General features: G+C 55.5%; 2 protein-coding genes across 6 annotated transcripts in view; one reads left to right on the top strand and one right to left on the bottom strand.

Moving 5' to 3' along the window:
• Positions 1–826: 826 nt before the first annotated feature.
• Usp35 (ubiquitin specific peptidase 35) lies at positions 827–23,098 on the bottom strand. Of its 4 annotated transcripts, none has more exons than XR_009056096.1 (12): positions 22,840–23,098; positions 16,193–16,968; positions 15,110–15,242; positions 13,456–13,585; positions 12,982–13,083; positions 11,341–11,499; positions 6,692–6,885; positions 5,254–5,347; positions 4,413–4,519; positions 2,648–3,920; positions 1,654–1,869; positions 827–1,323 (listed from the first exon to the last, which is right to left on the bottom strand). XR_009056096.1 is itself a non-coding variant. In XM_057756356.1 (11 exons), the coding sequence occupies exons 2-11, from the start codon at positions 16,863–16,865 to the stop codon at positions 1,705–1,707; spliced, it is 3,030 nt and encodes a 1,009-aa protein (XP_057612339.1). In that variant the 5' UTR covers positions 16,866–16,968; positions 22,840–23,098; the 3' UTR covers positions 828–1,704. The 4 variants fall into 4 exon arrangements, 2 of the variants coding, with proteins under 2 accessions (XP_057612339.1, XP_057612340.1); XR_009056097.1 differs by having other exon boundaries at positions 827–1,309; XM_057756356.1 differs by having other exon boundaries at positions 828–1,869.
• Positions 21,948–26,664, top strand: part of Kctd21 (potassium channel tetramerization domain containing 21) — a 17,840-nt gene continuing 13,123 nt past the window's right edge. Inside the window, exon 1 of one of the 2 annotated variants that reach the window (XM_057756360.1) lies at positions 21,948–22,444. The gene's annotated coding sequence lies outside the window, so the exon portion shown is untranslated. Of the gene's footprint in view, positions 22,445–23,343; positions 23,384–26,664 lie in introns of those variants that run through there. The other variant, XM_057756359.1, reaches the window with a different exon arrangement.

Genomic DNA, 26,664 nt, shown 5'->3' with positions numbered 1-26,664 from the left:
TTGGACCAAAACCTCCACCGCAGCCCATGAAAGCCCTGTCACAGCCCCATCATGACCTCTGAGCTGCTTTGTTCCTAAGAGGACGAGTAAGCATGGAAGGGGACGTGGGGTGCAGGCCGGTCACAGACCCTCCCTGTACTCACAGCTGCCCATGTCCCTCTTCGGCTTCAAGATTGTGATGGGAACCCGAGGACAGAGCTGGATTTTGGGACTGGAGAGATGGCTCGGCCGGCCGTTTGGTTCCCAACACCCACCTCAGGTGGCTCCCAACAACCTGTACCTTCAATTCCAGGGGAGCTGGCGCCCTCTACTGGCCTCCTCACAGACATGGTACACAGACACTCGGACACACATTCATACAATAAAAAAAATAAAATCTTTTTAAAAAGAGCTGTCGATTCTGGAGTGTCAGAGACCTGCTTCCCAGTTCGTCCCAGCCCACACCTTGTCTAGCCAGGCACAGGCTATGACCTCCTCAGAGAAGGGATAGAGGATGGCAGTGGCTCAGAATTCTCGGAATCTGAAAAGTCATTGTTGAGTTTCTGTGTTTACCCGGCGAACCAGCCTGCTCCAAGTTATCCCGTGAAGCCTCCCTAGCCACACCCTTGCTCTCTCTGCCCCAGGAGGCTGCCAGCTCCGGAGCCTCCAAGACCTTAGAACCAAGCACCTCCTTGCTACATCTAAAGTCCCCAGGTCACGGGCACATCCTCATCTTACCTATTGGGGGGGGAGGGGTGCAAGACACAGGAGAGCATCCCAGAGGATAGCAGACGCCACAGCTAAAGCTGGAAGAACAGCAACCTGCACAGGCTCCAGAGAAGCGAGTTTTATTCCTATTAAGAACACGGGTTTCTTCTCCACTGAGAAGGGCTGTAGTCTCGGGGCACAATGAGGTTGTGTGTATCACACAGTTCATATCTACCCAGCCCGCACATTCTAGCAGAGGAGCCAAGCCAGCTAGCTCCCTCAAACGACAATGGCTTCCGACAGACTAATGTCTTCAGTAGGGTAAGGACTCGGGACCTTAACTAGACGGCGATGCACTGGCAGCATCGCAGGCACTGAGGCAGGCTGGGGAGGGGAGGGACGGGGCTCTCCCAGTGGCTTGCCTGGGGGATGGGGTGCAGGTAAGACTCTTACCTCCAATCCTGTGCTATGCTGCCTTCCACCAATGCCTCAAACACACGGCGGGTGTAGGCACCCACAGACCTCGTTTTAAGGACCCTCTTGAAGAAACAAGAGGGCAGGCAGAGGGAACACAGTCCCCCCTTCTTGGTGCAAGGGCTTGACTTGAGCTGTGCTTTTTCTCCTACCGAGGAAGAACTGGGTGAAGGAACCAGAATAGAAGGAAGGGCTACCAGATGCTGGACACCAAAGGGACGCCACCCCGGCTCCTGAGCTGCCTGGGCCTGCAGGGAGGCAAAGCCCAGAGTGGGCTCATCCAGGCTGTTCCGACTGGAACATTTTAACAGGATGCTGCGCAAGGAGCTTTGGGTTTCAGCTTCCCCATGACCCTCAGCTGTAGGCTGGCACCCCAGATGGTCCCTCTCCATCCTCCTCGCCCTCGAAAGGACCTGCTTCGCCTTGGGCTTGCCTCCGCAGCTCCCTAAGACCCCAGATGGCAGAGTGTTCTGCCCGGGCCCTGAGCCCCACCTGGCCCACTCTTGAGGTTGACTGTGACACCCCCACAGGCAGGAGTTCCCGTTAGAAGACCAGTCTGTGGAAGTCACCATTGCCACCTGCAGGGTTGCAGCCCCCTGGAGAGCCTTCATCTTCGTCTTTGTCTTCATCAAAGCCCCGACCCCAGTGTGGAGGGGCAGGGAGTGTAGAGATATAAGCCGCTCTGCTCCGGGCCTCCTTCTCCTGCTCCTGGAAACAGATGAGGACAGGAAGTAGGCAGAGCACAGCACTGTCAGCAGCTCCGGGCCCCTCCCCCTCCCGGACTGGTCCCTGTAGAGGAGCAGGATGGAGAACTTCAGGTCTAAGATTCAGACTCTACACTCTCCTTCCAATGACCGCTAGATAATGACCAGCTGAGTGCCTGCCTGGGACCTCAAGAAAACCCCTCCAACTGCCCCTTGCTGCCTCTCCTGGGGTATGAGGTCCATCTTCTGCCCATGAGCAGGTCCTTCCCTGCTAAAATAAGATCAGCCTCTCTCAGACTTCACCAAGCCGCATCTCCGCTGCAGGGCCTAGCAAATGAGGAAGCAGGCTGGTATCCCATGCCCTCCTGGTCCTCACAGGAAACACCAACTGTAGGTGCAGGACCCACAGAGCCGGTGTGGCTGCCCCATGGCTTTGGACTCTGATAAGGGAGCCTGAGGCAGTGACAAAGGAGAAAACTGGGACATGAAGGCCACTGAAGAAGTGGCCCCTCCAGGAGCCCCAGAAGCAGTCCCTGCCCATTAACCCCACTCTTTGAGCATCAATCTGTGCTGTTATTCAGGGTCCACTCCTGAGGTGAAGGGTGTGCCGTTCCAGCCGCCAACATATCCCCCCACTAAGCGCCCAGTGAGCGGATGGATTAAAACTAAGGATGACTCGGAAGAACAAGCTGGCCTATGTGGGTGGCTGCGCTGGGCCAGGTCCTCACCCAGGCGTGGCATCAGGTGTCCGGAGCTCTACTGACCCTCAGCAGAGGACTCACCTGCAGGTAGAGGACGTTGTCTTTGGAGATGGCCTCCATCAGGTCCTTATGGAGGGTGGGCTCTGCTCGGACTCGGGGAGAGCTGGGCTCGGCCTCGAGCCCCTCCCTGGGCCTCTGGCGGTAGAAGAGCACATAGGCCGTGTCCTTGGGGAAAAAGGAGGTGACGTTGCTGACGGACTCGAAGGACGAGAAAGACACCCGGGTGTCATTGAACAGGTACCACTGGTTCTCAGGCTCAGGCCTGTCCGTGGACCCCAGGACGGGGCTCGGCCGGGCAGCGCCCTCCCGGGCATAGCAGTAGTAGTGGCCACTCTCTGAGGACACCCCGGAGTGCACCACCACGCTACAGAGGTCGTAAGCCTGGCCCTGGCCCCCGGCCAGCGGCAGGCGCAGCAAGAGGGGGATGGCGACATCGTCCAGGATCTTGCGGCGCCGCATGGTGCGCAGGTCGAAGGAGAAGCGCAGTAGCGTAAGAATGAGGTAGCGCGGACCCTGGCTCAGCTCCACCACCTTCTCCGCATCCTGGAGGGAGGCGCATGACTCACAGTAGTAACGGTTCTCGGCTGTCAGCTTCTCCGGGGACAGGAAGTAGTTGACCAGGTCCAGTACCGAGCGGGAACCCTCAGGGCCACAGACCTGCTCCCTGGGTGGGACAGCGGCATCCCTGTGGGTCCCTGGACCCAAGCTGTCCCCTTCCTTCTCCTTGCCGTTCTCGGCTTCCTTCTCCTTTTCATCTTCCTTTTTCTCTTTCTCCTTCTCTTCCCCCTGCTCTTTCTCCTCTTCCCTTGCTCCTTCCTCCTCTTCTTCCTCCTCCGCGGCCTCCTTCTCCTTCCCGGCCTGCTCCCTCTCCACCTTCTCCTCCTGCCCACTCTGTCCACCAGTGTCTGTGATGCTCAGCCCTTCTATGTCTAGCCCAGTGCAGGGAGCATCCCCCGTGACACAGTGCTTCCTCTGCCTCTGTGTTGCCGGGGTTCTGGGAGTCAATGCCATCTCCTGGGTTCGCACATCCTCTGTGGGGAGCATCACGGAGCCCAGGCGGCGCTGGCGACATCGCTCGGGAGGAGGGAAGGCCAGAGAGAGGTCCGTGAAGGCCTCCTCCCGAGAGGAAACGTTGAGGCAGTGCAGACAGCATATCCGAGTCACGATCTTGCCTCCAAACATTTTCTCCACAGATGTCACATGGGAGCTAGGGAGTTCTTCCGGTGGGGAGGGCAAGCTGGACTGCTTGAGCTTCTGGCAGATCCTCGTCCCGGTTTTCTCCTCTTCGTGAAGCCTGGAACAAGCAGAGAAATAGGGTGCACACACCGACAGGCGGAGTGCACACACCGACAGGCGGAGTGCACACACCGACAGGCGGAGTGCACACACCGACAGGCGGAGTGCACACACCGACAGGCGGAGTGCACACACCGACAGGCGGAGTGCACACACCGACAGACAGGTCGGCCTCCAGCACACTGCCCGCCATGCTTCAGACACATGGAAGAGCCTGCCAAAACAATTCCCATCCCTGTTGACACACTCACCTAGCACACGCCTACATAAAGATGGCCCTAGAGCTGTGTGATGAGGGTTAGCACACTCATGCACACACTGAGAGCCCCTCCCAGGCTTCACACGCACTTCAGCATCCTTGGACACCTACGGTCCACACCTTCTCTGTCCTTCAGAAGAGCAAGAAGATCCAACCCCGCTCAGAGGGACGAGCTGCCGCCCCGAGTGTTCTCAGGACCCACACCTTCCTGACCCACTCAGCATTTCTTACCGATCCAGCAGGTACTTCAGATATTCCGAACAGTCCTGCTGGGTTCCAGGGCTGAACCAGGGTGTCCAGGACGCGGAGAGGAAGTTCTCGGGAGAGATGGCTGGCCTCTAGGACAGGTGAAAGGTGGGGTCAGGAGATCAAGCCATGCCTGGCAACAGGCAGCCCCTGAAATCTATCAAGACGATGTTCCAAATACGTCAGCCCCCTACCCTCCCCTTCCCAGCTGGTCCTGACCCACATCCCATTCCACAGATCCAGGAGTGGGTATCATCATTTTGGTGATAACTCTCTAGGAATCTGCTCTGCTCTCACAGACCACATAAGTCTCTCCTGGCCTTTGTTCATCATTTTCTCTGCCTAATCCCCCACTTTGCCAAAATGGTCCCCAGGGTACAAGAGGCCTCCTCCATGACACCTTCCCAAGGCCTTGCCCCCTCCTATGAGCCATCAACCCCCACCCAGTCTGTTCTCCCCTTTCCAGCACCAGAGAGAGGCTCTCCCGCAATCCTGGCCTCAGGCTTTGGGTTCTATACTCAGGTCAGAGACCCAGGTAACCGAGGTATTCACAGTCAGCAGACAAGAGTGTGTTAGTGCAAGGGACTGAACTCTGCGGGGGGGCTGGTATGGCACAGCCCGGAAGAGGCTCCAGCTGCAGTCCCTGCTTCAGGACACTGAAAGGGCCTGGAAGTCTGGCTATGAACTGGCAACAGCAGGGGTTGGGGCTCAGCAGCTCAATCCACACAATGGGAGCTTCTAGCCAGGCAAGTCCTGGAGTCATGGACAGTGTCGACAGGACCGGGCACTGCCTCCACGCCCCGCCACACCTGCGCCCAGCACACACCTGACTATGCTCCAGGAAGGCAAACAGCCACTGCAGTTTGGTCATCAGGGGCTGCGAGTTGTTCTCAGTCAGGCGGAGCACGCAGTGTCGAAAGCTTCAAAAGAAACAGGAGACCAGGGTTAAGCCAAAGCCCCAGGGAGCCGCTACTCCCTATCCTGGCCACCCAGAGCCTCTGGCATTTGCTCCAGATGAGGCCAGAGACCAGGGAGTAGATGGTGAACAACTTGGTCTGGTGTTGCTGGGGCCATGAATTCTGCAATGGCCTTGGGACATAACAAACAGGACCACAAGGTGACCCTTGCCCTCTTCCAGCTCCGACACCCCGTGACTCCAGGACTCAAACATGCCAGCTTTCGAAGGTGGGCACACTGGCGTCCCAGAGGGTACAGCATCACCCCAAGCACTGGCACACTTACACGATAACAAGGACCCGTTCACTCCCAACCTCAGCCCTCAACCCATTTCTGTAGCCCCTGCTCAGGGCCCTGGCCCAGAGCCACACTGAGTTAAGTAAGCCTCTGCCCTCAAACCAGGCAGATTCTAAAAGAGGGTTTCCCTGGCACAAGAGAACACTGCATGGAGCCTGTGGGGTCAGGGTGTCCTGAGACCCACTGTCCCTGAAGCACACTGCCTTCCTTCACAGCAGGTAGGTCCCACATTGCTCCATTCAGAGCCACCACCCAGCCTGCAGCACGCGGCGCTCCGCTCCATGGCAGGTCTCAGACAAGGTTAGGTGCAGACAGTGAGCAGCACAGAGGGCTGTAGCGTCTTCACATCATAAGAGATTTTTCCAGCAAAATGTGTGTGTGTGGGCATTGCAGAAATCAGAACACAAAGTTCACCCCAGCAGGCAGTAAGGACAGCAGTGCCCAGCTTAGAGGAAACTGACTGATGATCAAAGGGACGCCAGAAAGAGCTCTTCTTCCCAGAGCCAAAGACGGAGCCCTGGGGGTGCTCTAGGAAATCCTACAGCCAGTAGCCTTTAAGTTACCCGCCCACTTGGGCGTGGCCCCTTATACTATTTATGCCCATGTAAAACAAGCATCCGGCCTCTTCTGACTGCAGGATTTGGGATTCGGTTGGGGATCCCCGCTCCAGCAGACTTGTGACTTATGAGTCTACTCCTCAATAAATAACCCTCTATTATTCTCAATTCTGAGCCAGTGTGGGATTTCTTTTAAGCATCCATCTTCATCTGGTGCCCAATGTGGCAAGCAAGCCACAAGGTGTACCAGGAGCCATGGGTGATTGGGTGATGGACACTGCGCTTTCTTAATAGCAGAAGAGGAGATGTGGTAGCTGCTTCACAATATGAACACTCAGGAGGCTGAGGCGGACTTGCCTAGGCTACAGAGTAAGAACCTGTCGAGGGAGGGAGGGAGGGAGGGAGGGAGGGAGGGAGGGAGGGAGGGAAAAAGCAAAGCAGAAGAGCACCTACTCGGAAGCCATGAACAAGGCCTGAAGGACACTGTTCACATAGCATGTGTTGCCCAGGTTGATTAAGCCAATCTTGCCCGTGTCTGACTTGGCCATGAGCCGGGGATAGAAGCCAGCCAGCTCGCTCTTCTGTGAGGTCCAGGCATCCTGCCCCAGCAGCTGCTTGATTCGGTCCTCATTGGGAATGTGGAGGTCCTGGGGAGGAACAGCAGACACAGGGGTAGCTACAGAGCCAACTTCCTCCAGGAAGTCACCAGAACCCACTCCACCGCTCCTCCCCCCTCCCCCAAGCACACACTCAGAGGCATCTGGAAAGGTGTTTGCAGGGCCCCTGCTTACAGCTCACGCAGGGTCTCATTCTGACGTGTGGGCCTTCTATGCCGTCTTTCAGGTGCTGTCTGAAGCAGCAATCCCCATCTCAGAGATGAAAAAACTAGGATTCAGCAGAGCAAATGACTGTGTAGTCCCATGAACACTAGGCGACTGACGTTTGCTGTGGGCAGAGCCCAGGGGTGATACTCTAAGCCACAATAGCACTGGCCGCCAGCCAGATCTAGTGGTGTCGAGACCTCAGTCCCAGCCCCAGCTCTCACCACACCAGGTGAGAGTGCTTAGCAAGGCTCTGATTCAGTCTGCTGACTCCAGTTTGGGTCAAGTTGACATAAAACGAGCCAGCGTAACTGGCTTTGTCAACTTGACACAAACACATCCACTAAGCCACAACTTTTCCTTTCGTGTGCCTTCCCAAATTTTAACATCACACTGTAAGATACTCTCAAACTTATAAGTCCCACAGTCTTACAAATCAACCACTTTAAAAATTCTCTTAAAAATCCAAAGCCTCTTTTAAAATCCAAACTCTCAACTGTGGAATCCTATAAAATCAAAAATTAGTTAAATACTTTCTTATTTCAAGAGGGAAGAACCAGGGCACATTTACAATCAAATCAAAACCAAACTCCAATTATGTAAACTCTAACATCCACTGTCTGGGATCCACTCAATCTTCCAGACTCCTCCCAAAGGGCTTGGGCCAGCCTCTGGTTCCTCCCTCTGCAGCAAACGGATTATCTTCCCAGGCGCCGGCTAGCTCCACTCCACCATTGGTGCTGCTCCTGGTGGTCTCCCAAGCTAGATACTGGCACCTCCAGAATGCTGGGGTCTCTGCTGCAACTGGGCCTCGCTTTCACAGTGCCCCCCCCCCCGGCGCTCTTCCTGGCGCCGAGCCCCCGCATTCTCTGCATGACCCCTTCTATCTTGGGCTTTTAACTGCTCCTGAAGGAACACCTTCATCAGCGGCCTCTCCTGGCCTCTCAGCGCCAAGCCTCAGCTGCTGTCCATGACCCCCTTAATGCCTTCAAAACCAGTACCACCTGGGGGACCCTTACACTACCAAGTTCAGCTGCCAGGATGAGGTACAACGTTGGCCACCTCTGGCAAACAGCTTCCGTGTACTGACTCTCAGGAAACACTTCCCAGATTTCACCTCAATCACTGATCATGTCACAGAATCTGAATTCAAAGTAGCAAATATTCAACGGCCCGGAGAGTCCTGCAGCCACTCCCAATCTTCCCTCTGGACCTTCACAAGCCAGGCTCCGCTGTCAGCATTCCTAGCAACAATTTCTGGCTTTTCTTTCCCGTTCCCACAGAAGAGTTCATTAAGCTCTTAATACTTTCCTTGACCAAAGTTCCTAAAGTCCTTCCACAGTCCCCCTAAAAACATGATCAGGTCTGTCACAGCAACGCCCCACGATCCTGGCACCAATTTCTGCCCTTGTTAGGGTTCTCGTGGCTGTGAGGAAACCATGACCATAGCAGCTTGGGAAGGAAAGGGCACACTTGGCTCACACTTCCACATCCGCTGAAGGAGGTCAGCACAGGAACTAAGGCAGGGAAAGACACTGGAGGCAGGGGCTGATGCAGAGGCCATGGAGGGGTGCTGGTAACTGGCTTGCTCAGCCTGTTTTCTTATAGAACCCAGAACCACTCTCCCACCTTCCCAGGGATGGCCCCACCCACAAGGGGCTGGACCTCCCACATCAACCACTAATTAAGAAAATGCCTACACGCTTGTCTACAACGGGATCTTCTGAAGACATTTTCTCAAGAAGTCTCCCTCCTCTCTGATGACTCTACCGTGGCGTCTTAATTCGGTTGTCTGCTGCTATAAGGAGACATCGTGACCAGGGCGACTCTTATAAAGGAAAACATTCAATTGGGGCTGGTTTGCGGTTTCAGAGGTTTAATCCATTATCATCGTGGTGGGAAACATGGCAGTATCCAGGCCGATATAGCGTAGGAGAGGTAACTGAGTTCTACAACTCTACCCACAGGTACCGACAAGAGTGAATGCTATAATTGGGAGTGGCTTGAGCCTGTATGATACCTCAAAGCCTGCCTTCACAGGGGACACACTTCCTCCAACAAGGCCACACCTCCTAAGAGTGCCAAACCCTATTGGCTAAGCATCAAACACGAGTCTATGCAGGTCTTACCTATTCCAAGCACCACACTTGCTTCAGGTTGACATAAAATGAGCTGGCACATCCTTCCGGCAGAGCACAGAGCCCTAGATTAGTCCAAGGCAGCAGAGCTTTGCTAGCATTGCCTGAGCCCCCACCCAGCACACACTCTAACAACGGCAGCAGCCCTTGACCACATGGTTAACATTCTTGTTGATTCTTTCCCAGGATCATTTATCAGCTACATCAGTCACCTCTCACAGATGACATTATTTTAAACAGAAAAGAAAAAGCTGCCGGTCATCCCAACCACTTGGGTAGTGGCTGAAGGAAAACTACAAGTTCAAGGCCAGCCTGGGCAACTCAGATCTACTGAGCAAAGAAGAGTGATTCTGCCTGGATTCAAGGCCTTTCTGAGGCCCCCTGCATACCACTATTACCAAACTATACACAACTTTCCCACCTGTGGGCCCTTCCCACGCATATCTGAAGTGTCTTCCTTCCAGACCCTAATAGTCAAAGTCACACTGCTCTCCTCCACTCCACCAGGCTTTCCAGAAGTCTCCCATCCCCCGCCACCTGTTGTAGACACCTCTGCCTTAACTGCACATGGCCTTAAGGAGAGGCTAGAGTACACCGGTTAGGGAAGACTAGAGGAGGGCTATACCTGTATGGCCACAGAGAAGGACTCATCTCTGCTGGGTGGTAAAGGCTTTCCAGGTGGAGTTACAGGAGAATCACCCACACCTTGTCAATAGCCCCTTTTCCCAGGCTCTGTAGAGAAGCCTATAAAGTCACTGGTTCCCAGGAGTGAACTTTGGCAGACTCGTGCCTGGGTTTGTCACTGGGGTCTTGAGAGAAGTGGGGCGTAGGGGGGGGGGGGACAAACGGACATAGCTTTTGGCTCCTGGGAAGGATTTAGCAACAGTAATTTCTAGATTAACTCATCTACAATACAACCTAACTTTGCTGGCTTGTTTTATGTCTACCAGACAGCCCTTGGGTATTGTGAGTTTATACTTTTTTAAATCAATGCCTACACAGATAACAATACCCACAACACCACCAAGTGGTCTGACTTTCAACCCCTAAACCTGGCGGTTACAAAATGCCTTTTTATTTTTTTCTCGCCTAGGGTCTACATCAGGCCAGAAAAGTTCAGGCCAGAAAAGTTTTCCCAATTTCTGTTTTGAACCGCATGTATTTTTTTTCCCCTAGACCATTCTTATCAACATGGAAGCCTTTTTGTTGGCTTTCGAGGGGCTTCATAGTACCACTCGATAGCGGAGGTTAATCGGGGCTTCTCGACACCAGTTCTAGCCCCTCTGTGCTTGAAGTTGGTCATGTCACTGATCCTCCAACCCTGGCTCCAAGGCATTATCCTCGGCCCCATCTGAGAACTCAGCTTTCTCTTCCTTTGGGGCTCCCTGGAGGTTTCCCCTCAATTCTTTTGCAAGATCAGCTCTGTCCTTTAAAAGATGTGGCTGGAGAGATGGCTCACCAGTTAAAGGCACGAGCTACTCTTGCAAGGGTTAGCAGTTCCCACGTGCACAGCAGGAGGCCGCTCCCAACTACTGGTCTCCAGCTCTAGGGAATTCGGATGCCCTCCTTCTGGTCTCTTCATATATGGACACAGACACACACACATGAAAAAGCTGTCTCTGTCTGAACACACATGCCCGGATGTCCTGCAGAGAAGTGTCCTGGGCATCAGGTCTGCTGTGGGAGTGAGCATCACACATCAGAGCCTCTGAAAGAGGCCTTCACCCCCCCACACGCACACCCTCTCCCTGTATCAATGGTCCTTAGATTAGAATTAGACTTCCTATAAGCAGGTCTGTTACCCCAGTGGGCTCCAAAAATCCTCCAGGAAGACATCTTGGTTTGCTTTGCGCCTGGGTCCCCAGCTTGGCTGAGGGCAGGACGCCAGCCTAGCCCTATTATGTCACCCCTGTTCTGAAACGCTCCGAACACACAGGCACGTGACACACAGTGCTGGTACTGCAGGAGTCACTGAGAGGCCCTGCCGAAACCTGAGGAAGGACGTGAGGTGGACACTAGCCCAGGGAAGGCTCACTGAAGGCAGTCTTTGAGACCCAGAGAGGTGACAAGAAGCAGCAAGGGTTCAGGTAATGGAAGCTGCTCCCAAGCCACGGTATAGCCTCCGAGAAGGCCGTCCACTCACCTTGATGGCTTCCATAACAGGCTCATACAGATCTGGGAAGCCTGGGAACCGAAACACCATGCAGTGGACCAGCTCTGCCAGCTGCTCCAGGCAGCTGGCCCCAGAGTTCGAGTCTTCCTTGACTAGAGAGGCCACTATGGGAGGAATGTGAGGGAGAAGCTACAAGAGAAAAGGGAGTTAGTGCGTGTGCCAGGCTACCCATCTGCGGCTCGACTGCGGGGGGGGGGGGGGGGGTGGAGGGTCTCGGCGGATGGAAGGGGCATCATGTGACCCGTGTCCTCCTTCACTGTGTAGAGCTGAGCGCCACACAGTCATCTTCCTCACAAGCTCTAAGACTCCCTGCCTCAGTCTCTTTATCTGCAAAGCAAGATAAATAATTCCTTCCTCACAGCTGGGGGGTTAGCTGTCAGCCTCACCCAACCAGCCTGCGGCCACAGCAACCACTCACACCGTCTGTCAGTCACCTGAGTGAGCTGAGGAGCATAACCACCTAGTTTGTGTTATATGACTGGGGGTGGGGGGTGGCTGGTGGTGCTGGAGACAGAAGCCAGAGCCTTGTGCGTGCCAGGCAAGAGCGCTGCCACTGAGCCCTGCCTCCTGGGGCCCAGATAGGTTCTCTAATCTGTCAGGATTTCATAGTGTCTGATTCAGGTCCATCTCAGTTCAAAGCCCACTCAGTTCCACAGTGTTAGGTAGTTTCAATTTTCACACCCCTTAAACGTCATAATGGGGAGTTGGGCCACAGGAACACGGGGCCAGGAATAGGAAGCCAGTGTGCGCACGTGGAAGGCTCTAGACAGGGACCACCTCATTCCTCCCCTACCATCCTTGGGGTTTACCCCATCCCAGATTAAGGTCACCATAGCAACACTTGGTTCTCATCCCTGGTCCTGATCTCATCTCAACAAACTGGAAAGTGCAAAGTTACTGCCCTGTGCAGGAGCCGTGGAAACTAAAGCTCCAATGTGAGGGTCTCAGAGGGAGCCCCCTTGCTGGAGAGCCTGGAGGACAAGAAGGGGAGCCTGGGCCAGGCCAGTGAGTACTGTGGGCAACAAAGGGCAGGAGGGACAGGGACTTGGGAGTCAGAGCAACTCGGCAGGAACCCTCCCTGTCCAGCATTCTCTAGGGCCAGTGACTTGCCGACCCTCTCCCCAACGCCGTTTCTTTTTTAAAAAATATTTATTATGTATACAATATTCTGTCTGTGTGTTTGCATGAAGGCCAGAAGAGGGCGCCAGACCTCATTACAGATGGTTGTGAGCCACCATGTAGTAGCTGGGAATTGAACTCAGAACCTTTGGAAGAGCAAGCAATGCTCTTAACCTCTGAGCCATCTCTGCAGCCCCCAACGCCATTTCTTTATCTCAAGAAGGCAGGCCTGTCTGGGAGCTGGGAGAGCAAGCACCTGTAACAAATTCCTGACTCCTGAAGAACTGTAGCTGTCACCAAGCCAGGCCCTGTCACCCTACAGTGCGCTCGTGGGAGTCACACATCCTCTGGCTTCCGCGTCCCACCTCTACAAGAGGGCCTTGAGCCTCCTGTGCTAAGACCCAGAGCTTGGCCTCAAAAGTCCCAGTTCCCGTCTCCCAGCAGAAAACCACGCTAGGTCTTGGGTGGAGGAGAGCGCAGCGGGGCCCTTACCAGGTGGAAGGCCTCGTGGGAGTGCTGGAAAGTCAGGAGCATGTACTTGAGGACAGACAGAGCGGCCCCCCGAACAATGGGGTACAGCAGCTTAGAGAAGACCTGGAAAAGAGCTTGTGTCAGGGGTCCCCAGACCCAGGCTACTACCCAAAGCCAAGCGTGGCCACAGCTGACCCAGTAGAGTGGAAGCAACAGGCTGACAACAGACGCAAGAACACAGACAGACGTGCCTCGGAGCTGAATGGAGCAATGCATGGTAAAGCAGGTAGCCAGGGTTGGGCGAGCGATGGGTGGGCAGACATGCCCTGGGATAAGCGATCAAGGTAATGGAGCTATGATTTGAGGCCCGGAGAGGAGCAGCGAATTAGCCCCGTCACACAGTGACCCCAAGACCCTGCATCCCACACCTGCACTGCGCCCAGAAGAGACCAGTGGGAAAGGCCGCAAGCCCAGGTTCGGACAGGGGGCACCAACCTTCTCGATTTTGGCGAGCGAAACCTCAATCAGGATGCTGAACTTCTTCACGGCAGCCAGGCCCTTCAGCAGGGCAATGACCCACTTGTCAATATTCTTCCCCAGGGGCCAGGACACCCAGTCGATCATCCTGGTGAGGGGGATGACAGTGACACAGGGGAGGGGACAGGGGAGGCCCAGAAGCCAGAGTAAGGGCGCCCAGGGACGGGCCATAAAGTCCTGACTCATACCCACACAGCGACACTCCTGGAAAATGCAAACGAGCCCCGCACCCAGCAGAAATGGCTCCCAGTCCTCCAGAGGGAAGCCAGACCCTTTCACCCAGTGTACGGGACCGTGGGGGAGAAGGGACTGCGGGCTATCCAGGCAAAGAGCTCCAGCCTGAGCTGAGAACTCTGGCTCCACCAAGTCCCTGCTGGGGACCAGGGCAAACCACTTTCCCTCTGAGCCTGGACTTCAGCTGCAAATCGAGACAACCCCCCTCCTGAGAACTATCACACAGGAGGGCAGCAGCTAGACCCTGCAGTTCCCCCCTCCCCCAGGATCGTGTGCCACACTGAGCACGGGCTGGTATGTGGTCAGTGCTCAGGAACCAGCACCAATCTCAGATACTGAGCTGACGGTACCACTGTGAGAAAGAATAATGGCCCTGATAGACGTTCCCATGATGCTGTGCTACACCTCAGGATGGCTCACTTTGACCTAATCCTCAGCAGAGTCTTGGATGGGCCCAAGAATGACCAGTTTAGAGCTGAGGAAAGGGAAACAAAGTCACACAGTTGAGAAGCCTGGAAGACAAGCCTCTCCTGCCTGCACCCTCACCCACTAAAGACAAGGAACCCAGGAGAACCCTATGGAGATGGTGCTCTGTGCGTAGGTACCAGAAGAACAGCGGAGGGAGGCATCCCAGGTCGGTGCGGCTGCTCAGGCCAAGGCCTGAAGAGAGGAGTACAGGCCGCCTAGTCAGAGGTCACAAGGCAGGCAGGGTAAGCTAGCTCACAGGGTAACGATATTCAAGTGAGGGGAACGTACACAGATGCAGGGGGTCAAAAAGCACCCAAGCTCTGTTTATATTTTCCAGACTCATGAAGTACACCAAAAACTACTTTCACCGTGTGTGCACGTGTCTTCATGCGTGTGCCTTCACGTGCGTGTGCGCCTACAGTACGGAATCTAACAGACAGCAGGTGCCCTGCTCTATTACTGGTCTTCAGGGTTTCCCAAGAGCCTGAAGCTGACTGGTCATGGAAGCCCCAGGATTTGCCCATCTCTGCCTCCTCAATCCTGAAGTCACTTGTATGCACAGCCATGCCAGGAGGTGGGTGTTTGCACTCAGGTCCCCAGGGGCAAGCACTCCTCACTACCGGGGCACTCCTTCAGCCCTATCTTTATCATCTCATCCTACCATGCACCTGAGGCCGAGGGTTCAGAGTCACACGCTAGCACGCAGTCTGGTGGGATCACTGGGGCAGAACTTTGTCCTTTACATCTAACCCAAGGCCAAGCAGAGGAGGACCGTAGAACTCACAGATGAGCAAACAGGTACGAGAGCCTGGCCTCTGACCGCGGAGAGCCTGAGTCCCCATCCACAGTCAAGAGCTTCAGAGAGAAGTGGGGGACAAGCCCACCCGCACCCACTAACCTCAGCACCCACCTGCTAATGGCAGTCAGCATCTGGGAGTCCGTCACACTGTCGTCATTGCTGAGGTTCCGGACCACACCATCCATGAGCTCCAGCGGGAGGTGCTGGACCACACTGGCCAAGGCGCTGGACGGCGGCTCTTCCTCTGGAACAGGGCTAGCCTGAGCTCTCCATGCCCTCCTGCTCTCACTACTTAGGCAGATAGCACATGGAGCCACCTCCCCTCCCCTACAGCATCAAAGCCTCTGATTCCATTTAACACAGTCATTCAAAACCCTTCACTGGCATAAGCTGACAACCAAACGTGCAGAGACGCCCTGGAACTAGCCTTGGGAGGAAAGGACATTCCAGGTTCAGCTACACAAAGTGGGGGATGCGAGACGGCACATTTAATGCCAAACTCTTGTGCAGTTGTACAGGAGGCAGGCCGTGGTACAGAGGCTGGCCCTGGCTCTCTCCTCCCTGCCCCCTCCCCCGCACGACAGCCCTAAGATCAGAAAAATCACAGCCTTTAGCTCAGTCATCCACGCTAGAATCTAAGGTCCACTGCTGGCTGGCAACTGGATGTCAAGAGTTCAGGGGTTGGAGAAATGGCTCAGCGTTTAACTCTTGCTGTTCTTGCTGAGAACGGAGTTCGGTTCCCCCGCATCCACACGGTGGCTCACAACCATCGTTAGCTTCCAGGGATCAGTGCCCTATTCTGATCTCAGCGGACCAGGCACACACGCAAGTGCACAAACATACACACAGGCAGAACACGCATATACGTGAAATAAAAATAAAATAAAAAATAAAAAAGGATAGAGCCTGAGTTTAAATATCGCCTGCAAGCTCCCCCACTGTGAGATGCTAATGATTCCAGACCAAGCCTTCCTGCCCCTAAAGCCCAGGCAACATTCTGCCCTCCCAAACTAATCTCATCTTCCGCCCCACGTAGCGTGCTCCCCGCATTTCCAGCCCCACCACGCGATGATACCCACAGCAAACGCCCGCGGTAGATTTGCGCACTAAAACCGAGCGCCGCGGTCCGCCGCCGTGCGCAACCCGCACCAGGTCCAGCCCGAGTGCCCGCCCCAGCCCCGGCTGCACACGCACCTGTGCAGGAGATGACGGCGAACAGCTCCTTGAGGCAGGGCAGGATGGCGGCGGGCTGCGCGCGCCACAGCTGCGCCAGGAGCCCGCTAACCTGCTGGGCCTGCTCCAGGAACTCCACGGCGCCCTCCTCGCCCTCGGCCGGGCAGCGAAAGCGGCCGAGGCACCGCACCAGCTGCTGGCAGAAGAGCAGGCGGTGCGCGCCGTCGGGGACGCAGCGCGGGTGGCGCGCCAGCAGCCGAGCAACCTGCGCGCAGATGGCGGGCCCGGGCCGTTCGCACACGGTGCGCAGCACCTCGCGCCGCAGTACCGCGAACACCTCTTCGGGCGCCAGCCCGTCCGGCAGCAGCTGCAGCCCCAGCTGCACGCAGGCCAGAGCGCGCACCCCGGGGGGGCCCGCGCCGCCCTGCAACAGGCGCAGCACGCGGCGCGCGCTGAAAAACTCGGCGAAGACCTCGGGGTGGTGGCGCCCCGCCACGTGCAGCAGCTGGCAGCCCACGCGGCGCAGCAGCTCATCCGTGCCACTCACGTAGAGGCGCGCGCCCAGGGCCAGCAGCGCTAGGCACTGCTCCCGCTCCAAGGGCTGCCGCGCCGCCTCCAGCACGCGCCGCACCAGTCCTTGCTTCACGCTCGTGGGGTAGGACGAAGTCACCACGGCCTCCAGGATCTTGTCCATGACGGCCACACGCGGCTGGGGGCAGAGAGGGTGGCGCTCTGACACACACCCCGGTCCAGATCCCTGGGTGCTGACGCCAGGAGAAGGGCCACGGTTTTCTAACCTGTAAAATGGCACACACACACACACACACACACACACACACACACGAATATCTTTAGCACCCGCCCAGCCCCTGGGAACAGCTCTGGCTGCTGGGCGCCTTCTCCTCACCTCTCTGGTGACTACAGACACTCCTGAGAAACGCAGTAGTCTTGGGAAAGCCACATGGGGCGGGGCGGGGCGGGGACTAGGCTCCGCCCAAGACCCTTTTTGCAGATCACCGACAAGTTTGGAAACTTCTCTTGGAAAGTGCTGTACCACATCTCTAAGGCCCTACCACTATCAGACACCGGGCAAACTGCTTTTCCTTTCCGAAGTGAGCCACTCCCGGTCCTGCCAGACCACCCTCGCGGTGAGTTACGTTATTATTAATTTGATAGGACCTAGAATCACCTGCAAGACCTGCTTCTGGACACACCAGAGAGGGATTTCTGCCTCTGGCCACCTGTGGGGCGTTATCTTGATTGATTTGAGATCAAAGACCCACCCACCATCCTCTGGGCTGGGAGGAGAAAGTGACGGGACCACAGCCCCCATTGCCCTAGCCTTCCTGAGCATGCAGTGACCAGCTGCTTCAATTCTGCCCCGTGACCGCCTCACCTTGACTGTTACACCTGAGAAGGGATCCGCAAGAAACCCTCACTCCCTCCGGCTGCTTTTGTGCACCTGGAAAACTCTAGACTAAGCCTGTTCCCTCTCCAGCTGCCGCGGGTGAAGCCTATCATCCCAATGGCCTTCACTGACCCTCCCACCCATTCTAGCTCCACACCCCTTCACCCCAGGGCCCTACCTGCTTCTCCAGTCTCAGCCCCTGCCCTTTGTCCACTATGTTCCGGTCACATGCATTCACCCCCTCCTCTCCTCGCTTGGTGTGGTGCTTTGAATGAGAACGGGCCCCCAACAGGCTGGCGGCGGGATATCTGGTTCCCACGGAAAGGCCTATTTGAGAAGTGGGAGGTGTGGTCTTGGGGGTTCAGAAGTTAGCTTTCTCTGCCTCCTGATTACGGAACAAGATGTGAGCTCTCAGCTGCTCCTGCTACCACGCCTTTGCTTACCCATTGTGAACTCGAACCCTCTGAAACTATCAAGTCCAAATTAAACACTTTCTTTTACAAGTTGCCTTGGTTGTGGCGCTTATCACGCGATAGAAAAGTAACCAAGAGACTTAGCGGGCGCTCCAAGCAGCCTCACTGGACCTCCCTCCCTGCTTCAGACCTCAGAACACCCTGCCCGGCTCCTCTACGGCCCCTGGCTGATGTCCGCCTCCCCACCAGTGAAGTCAAGGTGTATCTGCCTCCCAGCACCTAGCAGGTGGCTTAGCACACAGCAGGCTTGTGTTGGGTAAGTCAGGGCCTCGCTGCCCTGCAGTATAAACACCCTGCACACTGAGCTGTCTGGCTCCCGAGTCTCAGGCTGATATTCACAGGTACCGCTGGCCCACCCTTATCTAGCTGGCACCTAAGAGAAGGCAGGGCCCTTTCTCTGCATAATCCTATCCTAGGCAAAACCCACAGTAGCTGCCTCATTTGCTGAGTCCATGAAAACCACCAAAGCTTCCCACTGCAGCTGAGTAAGGACAGCCAGACATTTTCTGGACAAGGGGTCAGAACACTTGACTCAGAACCTGGGCTGTTCTGGAACCAACTACACACCAGGCTCTATGGAGACCCGCACTGCTGTGTCCTGCCACTGAACTGTGCACCGTCATTAATTACTGCATGTCTCTCTCCGGGGCCCCTTTGTTTAAGTCTGTCTCGGGGTGTAAGCTCCCTGGGACAGGGACCAAGCTTATTTCTCAGTGGCTGGCATCTGCCACACCAAGTTAGAATCTTTGGAGTTTTGTGGCTGTAGGGTACACTGTAGCCCAGATCAGTGGCCCCCAAATGCTAGCCTGGCCGCCTCAGAGTCAACAGGGCCTTTAGCCCAAGTGCTCTTAGCATCTCACTGTGGAGTTCCATTTGTCTGATCATGGGATTGAACCTAGGGCCTCACGCACCCTAGGCTAGCGCTCCCACCTTCAGTTGCTCAAATTGCAGGCATGAATTACCACGCCTGCTTCTTGGTGTTTGCTTATCTGTTTTCATTTTGTTTGTATGTTTTGCTTCTAGATGGGGTTTTACTTTGCAGCTGAGGCTGACCTGAGTCTCGTGGTGTCCTCCCCCAGCCTCTTCAGGGCTGTGATGAATTACAGGTGTGAGCCACCAAAGCCGGCTCTCATTGTTCTCTTTAAATAATGATTTCACCTTAGAAAAAGCAAATGTCCAGGGCCTCCTCAGTTAGGCAGCGGGAGGATGGTAGGTGAGATTCCATGTTTACTCTGAGAGGCCTATCTGGCATGCATTCTGGTTACCAGAAAGATTACCCTGCCCCTTGAACCTCTCACTCTCTGGGCTATGAAAAGGAACCAAGACGCCCTTAGCGTGGTGCTAGATGTGAGGAAATTCTCTAGAGACATCAATTCCCGCTGCCTTGGAAGCAAAGTCCGGGTCCTTAAGGAGGCGAAGCCCAGCGGTGGAAGCAGATGCGATTAAAGAGAGCAACAGGCGGTGCAAAGCGGGATCTGTAGACCTTTCGAGACCAGCCTAGAGGCTGGGAAAGCCATGGTTGGATCACCAGCACCACAAGAAGAATTAACAGAAAGCAGGAGGGCACCCCCACCCCATCACCCTGGGCCCCCTTTCTTAGGCAGGGCCTAGAACAAGGCAGTGTAGACTAGTGGGTGGGTCATGCTTCTTAACCCTGGCTGCCAAGAAAGCCCAGCACGCACACTGCTGAGAAGGAACCTTAATCAATGAGACTCTGGCATCATGTATAGAGGGTGAGGGCAAAGGGCAGGCACAAATGGAATTCTGGAGCCAGGGAAGGTTCTAGAAAACGATTTTTAAAAAAAAAAAAAATCAAAGTAGAAATGGAGACCTGCACTGTGTGACCTTGAGTAAGGAATATATATATATATTGCTTTTCTCATTTTAAAAATGGGGATAAATGGCCTTAGATTAAACCACAGAAACCGAATAATCAAACACCCACAATTCCCTGCCAATTTACCTGACACTTCCTCGGGTGGGCGGCACTCGGCAGCTGGAAGCCCCGCCCTCCAGCCACCCGAAGTTCCAATCGCAGGAGCCAGCCTTCCTCAAGTCTTTGGCCTCTCCACAAAGCACCACCCCTGCTACCTGCTCCAACTCCTACGCAAGCAGTTGGGTCAGCTGTCACCATGGTTACCAGTAAGCCCACTCCGCGATATCCTGGATGCATTCATGCAAAAGAGCTTCGGAGGTTTTGACTTTATCTGACTCCCGGTCGCAGACCAGAGAAGGAGGACAGGCATAGGGAGCAGGGGAGACACGTTTCCAGGACACAGAATCAGCTGGCGTTTCCCCCGCCCCACCCCCGGAAAGAGCTGTAGGCCACCTCCCTCGGAGGTGCAGGCTGGGTTACCCAGCAGGGATGGCGTGTCCACACAAGCTCCGAGGGCAGCCAGTCCCACACCAAGTGCAGCATCAGGGACGGGGCAGAGGCTTCAGAACCGGCACCTCAGCTTTCTCTCTGGAAAATGGGAGCTGTTCTGCGTCTGCCACTCCCAGGGTTAGGTCAGTGTAAAGAAGAAGAAAAGAAAAGATGGTGGCTTGGGCAGCCATGAGTCTCTCATTGGCCCTCTGTCGTGGAGGGAACACGCACTGCCAGCTGCCTCTAGGAATTCCCCAACATCAGTTCATCTGTTTCCCTCGCCTGGACCAGGACAGTCGTTTTCTAAACCTCACTTCCTCATCTGATCCATCCTCCACTAAAGGCACAAGTCCTGGAGGGTTGCAGTTTTTAATTTAGCCAGACACAGCCATCATGATGGTCTTGGTTATGGAGGAAGCAACTCCTTCACCTCTCAGCCTCTGAAACCCAAATGAAAGATGCATGGTCACTTAGTCCTTGGCTTTTTCCAGCCAGGGCTGATGCCCTTGCCCAGGCCCTGTGCTGTGTCCTCACCCTGCCAGCAATGGGTGCCCAGGCACATTCTGTCCGTATGCTCCAGGCCGCCTGGGAGAAGCAACACCCCTCCCAGAGGCCTTGGCCTTTTCATGGATAACCCCTGGCCTTTCAGCTGTGTGCTGACAGTTCCCTGCTTCCGCTTGGGCAGACCTGGCTCCTCTCTATCACCACCTGGGGGGCTGTGGACAGGGAGAGGGAGAAAGAGACCAGAGACCAAGACCCCTAGTGATTAGCTCAGCCTTCATCACCTCCTCAGCCTCTCTCTGGGCCCAACTCTCCCAGCAATGCCGTCAGATGAACCTCATTTCTGAAAAGTTCCTTCTTGCCTGGCTATGCAGAACTTCAAGGCCACTAGCCCCCTCCGACAAAACCCATACTTGAAAGCCAGGCGCTGGGGCTGTCTGGGAGACACAACACTGATACAGGGCGTAGATGGAAATTTGAGAAGGGTTTGTGTTTTGTTTTGTTTTGTTTTGCTGGTGTCCTCTCTATTGGAAAGGGCTGGCCTCTTCTCTCCTGGCTGGTTCTGACTCATCCCGCAATGCCCAGTTTGCAGGCCATTCCCTGTCCCTCCACAGAGCGAGTCTCAGAGGTCTGGCTCCAAGGCCGCCTTGGCTTCTTCACTCTCTGCAGTCTGACTCCGGCACGCTCTCTCACCCACCTGGCTAGGGCCTGATGCTGTAGGAAGTAGATCCAATCCTGTTGTGTACACGCGCCCAGGATGGACAGAGGTGACCGTGAAGGTGTGCCTAGCTATTGATGAGAGACGCGCGACAGCAACGTGAGATAAAATCAAGGATGTGACCAGGGAAGTAGCTTCCCCTGCCTGGGCCTTGTCCACAGCCCTTGAGCATCTGTGAGACTCCCCACTGAGGCCGCAGGACAAGACTGAAAGAGCCCCTAGCCACTCCAGAAATGGTCCACACAAGCAAGACGGAGAAGCAGAATTAAAAACCCTGTTCCTAGTTAGCCCCTAGGGCAGCTGTTCCCAGATGGCCTCCAAAGGGGGAGGGAGGGTCAGCAGGTCCCTGCCCTGTGCTAGGGATGGGGGAATTCACCTTCTCTCGGCCCCTCACACTCACACCCCACACCCTGACTTCCTTCCATGGGTGCCAGGGCTTCCTGGGGGCACCTTGGGGTCCCTGAGCTGCTGAATGACCGCTTTTTAACTTAGTGCCTGACCAAGGCAGCCCTGACGGCACCCTTCCTCCTAGGAGGCCTTGTCTGGCCCCGAGCAAGGGTTTTGCTGGGGACAAGCAAGTGCCCTATTACTGAAGAGGAATGAGAGAGAAGACGGAAGATGACAGGACTGGCCACACTCAACCCCTGCCTCCAGAACTACCCCTGACTAACCCAGCCCCCGCTCCCAATCCGGGCTTTCTGGGAGGGGGGGACACGGGTTTACGCTTCGGTTGTCCAATCTGCAAGGGTTGTCAAGGGATCCAGATTCCGTGAAGCTAAGACGACCAGGCAGCCTCTCCGGGTCCTTGGTTTGTACTCTCTCTGGGGTCCCCTCCTCTCCCTTCCGTCATCGCACCACTGCCCATCCCGGACTGAGGTTGGGGTTTCTCCGCAAAAAGATTGCCAGGCTTCGTGATACTAGGTGTGTGTGCTCTCAGTACTGAAGGGGGCGGGAGCTGGCCCACCTCTATACTCAGTGGATGAAGATGGTTAGGGCTCAGAGAGGGGCAGTACTAGCCCAAGGTCACACAGCAAGGCCCAGAAGATCCTAGACCTCCCACCTCCCATTCTCCTGCTCTCAGAACCCTGTAGGTAAGTATGGGGCCCTGGAAACATCAGGGTGCAAACACTGTCTGCCCCCCACCCCTTCCACCAGCACTCACACCCAGGGCCCCCTTACCTCCTGGACTTCAGCAGGCCTTACCTCAGAGCCCACTCCTGGGCGGGGCGCTCGGGCCAGGCTGGACTAGGCTGGGCCAGGCGAGGTCAGGGCGGGTCCTCCTCTCCCCTCCAGGGGGGTCCCAGACCTCAGGGATGCTGCTGCCACCGTGATGTCCAACTCCACCCACCCCGCTCCGCATAACCCCAGATGGACCCGGACAGTGAAACTCTGCTGCGCGGTCGCTGGGCTGCGGGACGGAGCGGAGGGGGGGGAAGGGCGAGGTGCGGGAACGGGGCGGAGCCAAAGCGGGGGCTACCCCCGCGGGCGGCCACTCGGGCCGCGTCCCCTTTAAGGCCAGCTGGCCCGAGGGTGGGTGGGGCGGGCCAGTCGCGAGCCGGCTCCCTGCGTTGCCTCCTGGGAGGTGGAGTCCGGGCGGGCGCGCGAGGCGTCGCGAGGCTCCATCAGGGGGACTACAAGTCCCGGCGGCCAGCGCGCGGCCCGGGATGCCCCGCCCCTGCCCCCGCCTGGCCCACCCCCTGGCGAAGCTGCGCTGGCTGGAGGGGAGGCTGCGGAGCGAGGGCTGGAGGTGGGTGCGGTGCGCCGGGGGTGAGGGGGAGCTCGGGACCCAGCAGACGCGTAGTGGGGCCCGCAGGGCACCTGTCCCGCCGTGAAATGTCATCTGTTGCCGCCTCGATGGTCTCATCAGTGAAGTGGGGTGGCCCCGCCCTTGGCCGCGGGGGAGGGGCGCGTTTGGTGGGGGGGGGGTGGACGGAGCTGGAGGGGGGGGACGGGGCTGGGGAAGGGCGCTCTGTGGGAGGAGCTTTGGGTGGGTAGGGAGAGGGGCGGGATCTGCAGATGAGCAGGGGCGTCTAGTCTGTCTGATCCCCGAAGGGTCGGGTTGCAGCGCCCAGGAGTAGGGTGCTGGGTCAGGTGAAGGAGCGCAGGGCGAACCACAGGGATGACAGGGACCCCCTTCCAGCTCTGGCTACCCCAGGGCGTGTGGTTGAGCTGTGGACCCGTGGATGGACACAGCACCGTTCTTTCCATGTGACTAAGAAATAAAGAGCCCATCCTCGGTGCTTAGTGCGTCACACAAAAACTCAGTCGACTCTCGCATCCCGCAAAGGCTTCGCCTCATCCGTTTCCATTTGAGGAACATGGGTAATAAGTTACTCGCCGCAAACGCCTTCAACGACCCAGCCTTTTTCTGCAGGCCGGGGAAACAGGTTGGGTCTGGGAGTGTAGGGAAGAAATAAACCTTCTGATCTACCCTGCCAAAGTAGTGCTTCCTCCACGCGCAGAGCTAGAAGGCAACCCTCCTACAGTGTCTTCAGGCTGGAGGGATTTGAAAGCCCTTTGTTTCTCATTATCACTGATGCAAGGCGTTAAAGGAGGTGGTTACAAAGCAGGAGAGCGAGCCAATATGGCTAAGGAAAGTTCTGCATGGTTGTTGAGAGTCTGCACCATCTTTAACAAAGCATTTCTGTACAAGCAGGGAAATCGCATCTGGCTTGGTGCTTTCTTCTTCCAGCCTGCTCCCACCTCCCCCGCTGCGCTGATGGTCACAGAGTCCAGGGTCCCTTGTGTGAACTGAGTCTAGAAAGTACCTGTCCTCTCTTGCTAAGTTGGTCCTATGGCCTCTTACAGGTTGGATACAGCTGTTGGGTGTGCAGGGTGAAGGTGAAGTCTGCCCAACTCTCAGCCAAAGTCCATAAGCTGGTGACCTAACTGTGTTAGGTGGGGAAGCTGCTAGTTGACCAGTAGACACTTGGAACGCTGTCATCTTTGAAATGTGCCCAGTGCCCTGCCCACTCCCCTCCACAATGGAGTCTTCATTGCCTGACAGCCCAGCAGTCAGAGAGACCTTGTCCCAGGACTTTGATTCCAAACAGAAAATTCAAGTATTTCAAAATGAAGTGTTTTAAAAATATTTATCTCCAAGACAGGGAAATAAATATTCCTGTTGGTAAATAAGTCTGTCAGGGAAGATGGAAATGGTTCAAACTAAACAAAGTAAGAAAAAAAAGTGTACTCTGCTTCCAGTCCCTGCCCAGCCTGTTTCTGGGTGTAGAGAGGGGCTTCCCAGCCACAGAGAGGCCAGGCACCAATCTACTTAGGTTAGCTGTGCTAATGATGCGCGGAGGGAAGGTGTTAGGAGCCAAAGAAGAGGAAGACAGGAATTCCATGTGCGATGACGGCTGCGAAGTGGGATTTTTCTCTTTGAATTCCTGGCATAGGGGATGACAGAAGCCAAGTTACAGAGGAAGGAGATGGCCTGCCGTGGTCTATAAAGCAGAGCACCGAGAACATCTGTTTCTCCGGGCCGAGGTGGCGCACTCCTTAATCCCAGCATTCGGGAGGCAGAGGCAGGTGGATCTCTTGAGTTCCAGGACGGCTGGGGCTACATAGAGAAACCCTGTCCTGAGAGAAGGAAAGAGAGAGTCTGATTCGCCTATGAGATTCGTAGAGCTGAGCATTAGCAGTTGGAAATGCTGAGTCAGCTGTAACCCTTATTATTCCTGTTCCGGTTTTCATGATCGCAGTCTTCCCTGGGAACTGACCACTGGCTACACAGCTAGGACACGGCAGAACCTACAGCAAACTTGACTCCAGCCAAAAACCATACACTGTCCTCGACCCCTAAAAGTCCCACTGGTTATTTTTTTTTTTTTTTTTTGGTTTTTCGAGACAGGGTTTCTCTGTGGCTTTTGGAGCCTGTCCTGGAACTAGCTCTTGTAGACCAGGCTGGTCTCGAACTCACAGAGATCTGCCTGCCTCTGCCTCCCAAGTGCTGGGATTAAAGGCGTGCGCCACCATCGCCCGGCCAAGAATTGAACTTTTGACCTTTGGAAGGGCAGACAGTGCTCTTAACCACTGAGCTATCTCTCCAGCTCTGCCCCACTGGTTCTTACCGCCTACACTCAACGCACTCTGGCCACGTAACAGCAGCAGATTCTAGGCTCAGGAGGAAGTAGCAGAAACATTCCCAGGCAGCCATATCTCAAAGCCTGGATCCCAGTGTGGAAGACATCAGGCTGTTCCCATGGGACATCTCCCCCTCAACGACTCCCCCAACTCTGGACCTCGCTCACTATCTTAGCCTCCAAATGCCAAACCTATGACAAGTTCCAAGAACAGCCTGCACTCACCTGCTCATGCTTGGCCACGTTTGCTTCTCAGACACACACACGTCTCCCAGCTACTTTAACTACAAGCCAGGCTGGGCAGCTTGTTCCTGTAGTCTGGGCCGCTCAGGAGGTGGGGACGTGAGGATCGCTTGAGCCCCAGAGCTCCAGACTGCGCGGGCAGGGCAGCTCTATGAAAGCCTGACACACAAAAGGGGACGGAAATGGGAAGAGTGAACTGAGAGAGGGAGGAAGAGGATGAATATCCTAGCCAAGCATGGTGGCACATGCCTGTGATCCCAGCATTTGGGACGCTGAGCAGAAAGATTGCTTCTAGGCCAGCCTGGGGTACATAGTGAGTAGTGAGACCTTGCCTAGAGGGAAAAAAAAAAAAACTTTTTCTTAAATTCTCCGATATGCACCCGTCTCAAAATAGTGGCATTCTGCTACATAACAGTTACCAAATTAGCGGTTGATACTACATTTTTACAGATTTCCCTTCACCGAAAATCTTAGTTGTTGCCTTTAGCAATCAGATGCAGTCCCCCCCCCTCCAGCCCACATACCGCGTTTGTTAGCGTCTCTCTGAGCAAATAAATAATCTGAGAAGAGCCGTCTTACCTTTTGTGTATACTTGATTAGTCCATTAGTGATTGGGTCCTGGCTATTTTTGTTTCTGCCTTTTTGGTAATGTGTGCTTCTGATTCCATCACTCTGGAAAGCACATATCAGGGGCCTCTAT

The sequence above is a fragment of the Chionomys nivalis genome, chromosome 23 (genome assembly GCF_950005125.1).
Source record: "Chionomys nivalis chromosome 23, mChiNiv1.1, whole genome shotgun sequence".
Taxonomy (NCBI): domain Eukaryota; kingdom Metazoa; phylum Chordata; class Mammalia; order Rodentia; family Cricetidae; genus Chionomys; species Chionomys nivalis.
The sequence above is the reverse complement of the archived record's forward strand: the minus strand, read 5'-3'. Positions and strand labels throughout refer to the sequence as shown.

Bases quoted from the DNA above. Each gene is read 5' to 3' on its own strand.
- Usp35 (XM_057756356.1), bottom strand. From the start codon at position 16,865: ATGGACAAGATCCTGGAGGCCGTGGTGACTTCGTCCTACCCCACGAGC. The intron at 11,500-12,981 runs GTAAGGGCCCCG...TTTCTCTTGTAG, and splicing joins CCCACGAGGCCTTCCACCTG to CTTCTCCCTCACATTCCTCC. The intron at 1,870-2,647 runs GTGAGTCCTCTG...ATCTGTTTCCAG, and splicing joins ACAACGTCCTCTACCTGCAG to GAGCAGGAGAAGGAGGCCCG.